We start from the raw sequence: 9,159 nt of genomic DNA, 5'->3' as shown, positions 1-9,159 counted from the left end.
AATTGACCTAAGTTACGCTACTCCAGCTATGTAAATAATGGAGTCGACGTAGCTTAGGTTGACTTACCACGGTGTCTTCACTGCGCTGCGTCAACAAGAGACACTCTCCGGTTGACTAACCTTACTCTTCTCGGGGAGCTGGAGTACCAGAGTTGACAGGAGAGCACTCAGCCATCGATTTAGTGGGTCTTCAGTAGACCCGCTAAATCGACACCCACTGCATCAATCGCAGCAGTGTGACTACAAGCCTCTATGCACCATCACTGTAAGGTCCTAAATGAACTGCATGTTAAAGTGCCAGCCTGGGACTTGGGAGACCCAGGTTCAATAAGTTGATTTGTCACAGACTTTGTGACCCTTGGGCAAGTCACTTAGCCTCTTTATGCCTCAGTTCCCCATCTGTAAATTGGGGATATGAGCACTTCTGTATCTCATGGGAATGTTGTGAGGGTAAATACATAGATAGTATGAATGGGGATCATAGAGGGGTACAGCATTTATTTTGTACAAGAAAAGCTAAAGCATTTTTCTAGACCAAGTGAATAAAGAAACCCAATTAAAATACACATTTATATTCTGGATGAAACCTGCACTAGAACTGTTGGGAATTTGTACTGCAGACTTTCCTGGACATTCAGACCCTAGTCTATGTAGATCTGGACAAATAGGTGTCAGATTTGCCTTCAGCTCTCCCCACACCTTTAACTTCTGGACCTGTTAGGCCACTAAAATACTTTTGATAAGGGTGAATGAGTCTGGCGTTGGTTTTTGGTAGGATTTTTTTGTGGGGAGGAAGGGGCAGCCCAGGCCTGTGCTATTGTTTCTGATCCAGGCACCAGCTACTCTGGACTACGCCAGTGAATAGACTGAACCTACCTGCTCCCAAAGCAAATCTGCACCATAACGGCTATTTTGACCAAAACTTAGCATCTTCAGGAGAGCATGAAGCCACTTTAGAACAAGACACATTCACTCTTTGTATGCTTCTTGATTTGATATTGGTATATAAAAATTGCTGTGGAATAGGAGACTGTGCTATATTTCAGTAGGACCTATAGTGATCTGTATATAAAATCTCATTTTGTTAAAGGAGACTCCAATGGGAGGATTTTTCACTTTCCACCCCAAAGTAAATTGCAAAATTCCTCTTTTAATAGTATATTCATACTTCCCATATCTTTTGCAGTAATTTTACTTGAGCATACACGATTGAAAGTTCCACTTAGCTATTACTGACCTAAGACAACTGGTAGGCTGCATATTTGCCATGAATGTCTGAGTAACTTTTTTTTTTTTTTCTGGTATCTTTTTTCAAAAGGGCAGGAGGACATTTTTGTAGGTGCCCTAATTCTGAACTAGGGATTCCGCCACCTTTTTGATGTGCATGTAATGGAGTCTCCCATATGGTCTAGCATTTAGACCAATTCATGGTACATAATTTGGGAAGGAGTGTGCTGAGGTACAACAAAGAGCAGCTAGATGTCAACTTCATGTTGAGATGGAGAGCAAGGCAACAGCCGGAAGATCAGGGAGAATGTAATTAACATAATCAGAATATTACAAGGACATAATGTTAGAGAGACAAGGTGGGTGAGGTTATATTGTTTATTGGATCAACCTCTATTGGTGTGAGATAAAAGCTTTTGTGTGTGGCTCGAAAGCTTGTCTCATCAACAGAAGCTAATCCAATAAAAGAGATTAACTCACCCACCTTGTCTCTCTAATACTGACACAGCTACAATCACACTGCAAGGAGACAGTATTAACATTCCTACTTTATGAAGAATCCCATAGGATTTGTAATAACTAGCTGACAGTCACTGCTGTTTTTGTTCCTTACCTGAAAAACGGCACATTTATCAGCATGGGGGGGCCCCCTTAGACATTGATTCAGTACTGACTCTCCCAAGAGTGCCACATAATCACTTGCCAAACAATCAGGTGTACCTAGGTCAGTGATCTCCCCTGCAAGTACTGAGCTGGCTTAGCCTTCCATTACTTGTGAGAAGGGTGGGGTTCATAGAAGTAGGTGGTATGACTGAAGGCCACTGTTCTCTTTATTATCACCTTTTTCTTCCTATGTATCATACTGAATTTTAAACGTGCTGACCTTAAAATGCTGTCTTCAAGGAATAGAGATCAATCTGTTACAACATACGCAGGTCAGTGCCTCAAGGGCACAACTTCTCCAGTGTGAGTCCAGTTATGCAACAGCATGCTGTGAGATTTTCAGGGAGGAATGTGATTCTACGCTCGCATGCAAGACGTGACCTCACACATACGGTGGGTGCAAGGTCATGCTGTAGTGAGGATACTGCAGTTATGTAAATGAGGATGGAAAAGGGTTGTTCTGGCATAAGCTGTTAAATAGGTTTGCTTTTTAACTAGAGCACCCAATGAAATTAAAGCTTTGTCCACGCTATGAATATGCAGTGCCTAAATTTCAAATGTAATTTGCTGATGCACAGAGCCTTTCACTGAGATTCAACTATCTGTGCCACTGACTAGGTTTACTTATATTTGCAGTAGTGCCTAAATGTTATACCAATAGAATAAAATCCAGCAGGATCTTATTAAGAGAGATAAGGCAAAGATGCCACATTTATTGTAAATATACTGATAAAGCAAAAGATAAAAGTAAACAACGTTGTTTGACTACTTATTTCTTATACATACACATACATATATATATATATATATATATAGAGAGAGAGAGAGAGAGAGAGAGAGAGAGAGAGAGAGGTTCATTTACACAATCATTTATTCAAGTTCTGTATAGGTGTTATAGTTACCAGCCTAGTTGCTCATGCCAAGTTACTGGCCAGGTACCTTGGTCATGAGGATGGAGCCAAGTCTGTGTCAGGTGCACCTGATGCTCCTGGACGCTCAAAGTCATCAGTCTTTAGAGTCCATTCTTATAGGAATTAATTCCTATGTTAGTCTATGGAAACTGTTTTATCCTGCTGTTGCTGACTCAATCAGCAGATGGCACATTCCTGTCCAAAGTGGCACATTCCAGGTGGTTCCACACTGTTCAAAGTTTGTTGTTTCTCATCCTTCCAGGTGATGGGGTGGATCCCAGTTTACCCTCCGGGGGTTGTTTGGTGGTCCTACTTGACACATTTTTCCGCCGATGGATACTCCCTTTCTAGGCTGGCACCTCCCTAACCATTTATGTACATCAAGCATTCATTAACATACATTTCATATCTTAACCATATTTTAATTTACTGTCTCCACCACTTTCAGGGTGTGTGCTAATTCATTTGAGACTCCCAGCCCTTTAATCACAGAGGGTGGGGGGTCTGTCCTAGGAGCCCTTGAATGAAGTGAAAATCACTTAACAGCTTATAGTGTTTGTTTACATTGTATAAATTACTTCAAGAACAAAGTCAATTAACTTGTTTGTAAGTTTTACATAATAATAAAGTATCTTTCACAGGATAGATGTAATCAATGGTTTCTACAGACAGTAGCTTACAAGTTTTAACAGAAGATCCAAGAGATTTTTGTGCTTGGTGAAACTGTTGGATTTTAAAATGTGGGGGACAAATTATGAGGGGGTCACTGTCACTTGGGGGAATCACTGTTAGTACCTTCTTTAATATCCCTACATAAGGGCCCTGTAGAAACAAGACATGGAGACAGTCTGCCCCAGAAAGCTCTGACTTGTCTTTGTATATTTCATGAGAATCAAGGATTTAAGGACTTTAAGGGTTGTTGTTTCATTTGCTGCTTAACGAGGACTGATTTATTTTTTTCATCTTCAGACAAATTTTGCCTGAGGTGGTGGTGATAAGAATATTATACTTAATGAAGGCCTACAGGAAAGTATAGAATGTCTCTGTAATACAGCAGTTTATTGAAGCAATGGTACAAAAAGGCTTTGGAAAGGGATTGTATTTGGTAAATAAAACCTGAGGGTCCCCTGGGGCCCTATGGTTCCTCTTAAAGTAGTGGAATGTTAACCTAATCTCTTCCCATTGGCCAGGGATGTTTGTCCAGATGTCTAGCTTTTCCATAAAAGATAAGTATTACCAGACTTGACATGCATTTGAGAGAGAAGTGCTAGCAAAGAACATTGATAGAAAAATGACACTAACTATTGATTTGGTTATACTGTTTTTATGCCTTGGAGTTGTATATCCTGGCGTGACTGGAATTTTTATGGACAAACTTGCCAGCAAAAAGCTCTGTGCTGATGAGGAGTGTGTTTGTAAGTATTTTTGTTTAAACTTTAGTAAAGCATATGATCAAAATGAAATGTGTTTTTTATACAAAGCAGCGTCTGGTTTTGAAATGTAAGAATGAGCTGCTTGTTAGCTTTGCTGTATTAAATCGGTGTCTTTGTACCTTTAAAAAAATTTTAATGTGGCAAAACCACATGTGAAATTAATTTATATTCCACATGCTGCTTTTTCAAGGATTTTGTTTCAAAATCCATTATAAATCAAAGGTAGGTGTAGTTAAAAACATTTTTCTGAGAACTCCGTTGTAGTGTTGTAATGTTGTGATAAAGTGAGTATCTCTGGCTTTACTTTACTTTACTTAGTACAGACTGAAAATTGTGTAAGATGAAATCTGGCAGCCTTTTCTCTGATTACTTGCTTCAGAGAGAGTCTAATATATACGCTTTATCCACCTCCTTTTTTTCCTTTGCAGACACCATTTCCCTTGCCAGAGCAGAAGATGATTACAACGCACCAGACTGCAGGTTCATTAATATTAAAAAAGGGCAGTTGATTTATGTTTATTCAAAACTAGTGAAAGAGAGAGAAGCTGGAGAGTTCTGGGCTGGAAGTGTAAGATGAAATTCTTCTTTATACAAGCATTAATCTACCTCTAGTTGGCTAGTAATGTTTCTTTGTCAACATCCACTTTTTAAAAAGCAGATTTTAGCAGCGAAAATAAATCCTGTGGCTTTTTTAAAGACTGCATCTGAGATTTTAAAAAAGTGAATATACAAAACTTTCCAATTCAAACTTCACAAGCATTGATAAGAATCTCTCTCATATTGAGAGACCATATAACCTATTAAAATATAGATCATAGTATAATGGAAATAAATGCACTGAAGCAATCAAAATAAAATCCAATGCTCTTCTGCTGCTGCTGCCATTTATTCAAAGAATCAGGTGCAAACATTTTACAGCAACCTAAATTTGACAATGGATCATTAAATCTTAACTCCACCCTTTCATTTAAAGGAAAATAAAACTGCCACTCCACTTTTATCTGGAAAATCTTACAAATAATGTATCCTAAATGCAACTTATTTGGAGTCCTGTGTGTCCATGTTCTGGCTTATATTCATGCCTCCTTTCGAAAAAAATCTTGTCCTAGTTAATCAAGTAGCATGAAAACCAAAAGACCACAAGACAAGAGGGCGAGAGTATGATTGCTGCTTGGGCTTGTCTATACTTACGCGCTGGTTCGGCGGCAGGCAATCGAACTTCTGGGTTCGATTTATCGCGTCTAGTCTGGACGCGATAAATCGAACTCAGAAGTGCTCCCCGTCGACTCCGGTAATCCTGCTCGCCGCGAGGAGTACGCGGAGTCGACGGGGGAGTCTGCCTGCCGGGTCTGGACCGCGGTAAGTTCGAACTAAGGTACGTCGACTTCAGCTACGTTATTCACGTAGCTGAAGTTGCATACCTTAGTTCGATTTGGGGGTTTAGTGTAGACCAAGCCAAAAACTTGAACTAGTTTAATTTGGATGTGGGCTGCTTTATTGTGTCTAATTATAGCTTTTCTTGCTCTAAGGTGTATGGTGAGCAGTATGAAGACCAGATGGGAACAGTTGGCTACTTCCCTAGCAGTTTAGTCTCTGAGCAGTATGTTTATCAAGAAGCTAATAAGACAATCCCTACAACGGTAAGGAATATGCAAAAGGCCAGGGGGTTACGTAAATATATTCAACTGTGTAATGCTATTTGCTATAAAAACAAATCATTGCTATGCACTACACCATCCCACTGTTGACTGTAATAGTGCTCAGCCACACACAATGCCTGGGGCCTGATCCTGTTTCCAATACTTTGTTGAGGAGCACCACTGAACTCATAATTTAGAGTTTGATCCTGCTCCCATTTGAGTCAATTGAAAAACTCTCTTATTGACTTGAATGGTGTAGATTTAAGCCCATTATGCATTGGGCACAAGATTCCATTTGCAGTATATAGCAAGTTTTATTGGTCCTACAGAGCCGGAGAATCATGCTGCATATTCGTGAGCACCCTATACTGTCGCAGTCTCCGTTAATTATTTACACAAATAGAGATCTGTCTCTTTTATAGAGAATTCTTGTAATGAGCACATGCTTCACTTTCCTTATGTGATAGGAGCCTGACTGAGTTCTGCTATCTACTCCTGTCGGAACGGGAAGAGGCTTCAACTACATGTGAAAATTCACTCATTCTCAATTCAGTTCAGTATTAGACAAAGCATTCCCGGCAATTTTTTAACACCAAAAGGGCTTTTTTCTAAAACCACCCAGTATTTTTTTGTTTTAAAATATAAGTGCGTCTCAATTTATTAAACCAAAACAATGAAAAGGAAAGTTTTAGCAAATTTTAAAGGCACTTTTTATAATCTATGGGCTGTATAAGTAGGGACATTGCCAGCAAATCGAGGAACGTGATCTTTCCCCTTTATTCAACATTGGTGAGGCCTCATCTGGAGTACTGTGTCCAGTTTTGGGCCCCACACTACAAGAAGGATGTGGAAAAATTGGAGAGAGTCCAGCGGAGGGCAACAAAAATGATTAGGGGTCTGGAGCACATGACTTATGAGGAGAGGCTGAGGGAACTGGGATTGTTTAGTCTGCAGAAGAGAAGAATGAGGGGGTTTTTGATAGCTGCTTTCAACTACCTGAAGGGGGGTTCCAAAGAGGATGGAGCTCTGCTGTTCTCAGTGGTGGCAGATGACAAAACAAGGAGCAATGGTCTCAAGTTGCAGTGGGGGACGTCTAGGTTGGATATTAGGAAACACTATTTCACTAGGAGGGTGGTGAAGCACTGGAATGCATTACCTAGGGAGGTGGTAGAATCTCCTTTCTTGGAGGTTTTTAAGGCCCGGCTTGACAAAGCCCTGGGATGATTTAGTTGGGAATTGGTCCTGCTCTGAGCAGGGGGTTGGACTAGATGACTTCCTGAGGTCCCTTCCAACCCTGGTATTCTATGATTCTAAGTGCCCTCCACCCCGGGTGTGTGAAAAGCTTGCTTACTCGTATAAGGAGAAAGCATTAATACACAAAATTAAAATGATTGGAAACATTCAAATGTTTATTTTGAAACAGGTTGCTTTATTTTAAAACACATCCTTCTGTTGCACTGTATCAGACTTCTGTAGTTTCTCAAGCTTTCCACTGCCCCATGGAATTTTTAACTTTACTGAAGACTTGTAAAATATTCACATAAAAAACCCCTCAATTACACTGTGAAGCAGATGTTTGGTTTCTCAGAAACTAGTGTGTTGGCACAGAGACTCAGATTGCTTGGTAGCTTGTCTCTTTAAAACCACTTTCATTAAAACCTTAAAACATTTTTAATTGAACAGGTTTCTGGTAATTACCTTCATTAATATTGAATAGTAAGCTATGTTCTGTTCAAATGTATGACTCCATTCAAACAGGAAAGTATCTGAAAAATACTCTTCAAGCTATATATGTGTTTCATCATTGTTTTTATGTTCAAAAGTATTTTATTAGCAGGTGTGGTCCAGGGGAAATTCACAGAACATATTTCTATGGATAAATTAACTGAACAGTTACTTGGTAGGACTTGTACTTTATCAAGCAAGTTTTATTTACAGGAATTTAAAGGGCCAGATTTAGTCAGAGCTGCCCAGAGGATTCAGGGGGCCTGAGGCAAAGCAATTTTGGGGGCCCCTTCCATAAAAAAATATTGCAATACTATATTCTCATGGGGGCCCCTGTGGGGCCTGGGGCAAATTGCCCCACTTGCCCCTCCCCCAACCCCCTCCCCCCCTCCCCCCCCCGGTCGTCCGGGCAGCCCTAGATTTAGTTCTACTATAAAGTGGCCACATCTCTTCTGAAGTCCATGGCAGGGCACTATATTACACCAGGACTGAATGTGGCTCAGTGTGTAGCAACCATTGATTAGCCATAATAAATGAAAGAACAAAAGAGAAACAAAACCAGAAAGGCTTAGTAAAAAGCATTATCCAATCAATATGGAACTCTTCTCTAGTATTCTGAGACAAGTTCCATGATTTATACAAAAGAATTTTAAGGTGGTAATTATTTAACATTTGCTTCTCGCTTACCTTTTCAAAATGTATTTTGTACCTTGATTCAGTTTGTACCCAGTTCTTATTTGGTATAACAATGCCGAAGAGCCTCTGCTCATTTTTCTAATGACTGTGTCTTTCAGGCCATTGACTTCTTCTGTGAATAGTACCGGTATGTGGCTGGGTCATCACCAGGCGGATACCAAGAGACTCTGATGGATATAAATCTGAAAACCCATGGCTGACTACTCCGAATTCTTTCTTTCTTTCTTTCTTGTTTGTAAAATAATACGTTTATTTCTAAATAAGAATTTGTTGAAATGGAGTGATTGCTGGGGAAAAAAGTTTAAAACGTTAGATATAAACCACATGGCATATGCTTCGAAAGTCTTTCTACCTGAAATTACTTTGTTATATTCATTGGTAAGTTAGCACGCTTTAAACTACTGCATTGTCATATTCAAAGTTATCTAATATTTGAGGTAAGACTTTAAATATCTTATGTTGCATTTATTTTCTCACTATACAAGCACATTTTATGTTATTGAATAAAATTACATTACAAGTGCACAAAGCTGTGTGTGAGACACAAACAAAAGTAAGGAAATTTACGGTGTATGGGGAAAATCATGTCTACGTCAATACTAAGTATTAAAAAAGAGCATCAACTGCTTGCTGAGGGCTGCTAGTGTGTCTAGCTTTACGCAATGGGTACATGGACCCTTACACACACTTCTAAACAAGGGCTCCCTGAATTTCTGTGCTTGTGCTCCTGGGGCCTGATTCAGCACTGCACAACCGGAGTTTTCTGATGGTGTAAACTGAGATTAACTTTAGCATTTATATTCCCAAACTTCAGGGATGAAGGCAGTACCCGTCTACCCTATTCCAGTCCCTATTCACCATTCT

General features: G+C 39.7%; 1 protein-coding gene across 1 annotated transcript; it reads left to right on the top strand.

Moving 5' to 3' along the window:
* Positions 1–2,752: 2,752 nt before the first annotated feature.
* On the top strand, positions 2,753–8,856 carry OTOR (otoraplin). Its single transcript, XM_054023427.1, has 4 exons — positions 2,753–4,216; positions 4,663–4,802; positions 5,764–5,874; positions 8,394–8,856. The coding sequence occupies exons 1-4, from the start codon at positions 4,093–4,095 to the stop codon at positions 8,415–8,417; spliced, it is 399 nt and encodes a 132-aa protein (XP_053879402.1). The 5' UTR covers positions 2,753–4,092; the 3' UTR covers positions 8,418–8,856.
* The last annotated feature ends 303 nt before the right edge of the window (positions 8,857–9,159 follow it).

Source organism: Malaclemys terrapin, chromosome 3 (assembly GCF_027887155.1).
Source record: "Malaclemys terrapin pileata isolate rMalTer1 chromosome 3, rMalTer1.hap1, whole genome shotgun sequence".
In the NCBI taxonomy this organism is placed as follows: domain Eukaryota; kingdom Metazoa; phylum Chordata; order Testudines; family Emydidae; genus Malaclemys; species Malaclemys terrapin.
The sequence above is the reverse complement of the archived record's forward strand: the minus strand, read 5'-3'. Positions and strand labels throughout refer to the sequence as shown.

Bases quoted from the DNA above. Each gene is read 5' to 3' on its own strand.
- OTOR (XM_054023427.1), top strand. From the start codon at position 4,093: ATGACACTAACTATTGATTTGGTTATACTGTTTTTATGCCTTGGAGTT. The intron at 4,217-4,662 runs GTAAGTATTTTT...TTTCCTTTGCAG, and splicing joins TGCTGATGAGGAGTGTGTTT to ACACCATTTCCCTTGCCAGA. The intron at 5,875-8,393 runs GTAAGGAATATG...TGTGTCTTTCAG, and splicing joins ATAAGACAATCCCTACAACG to GCCATTGACTTCTTCTGTGA.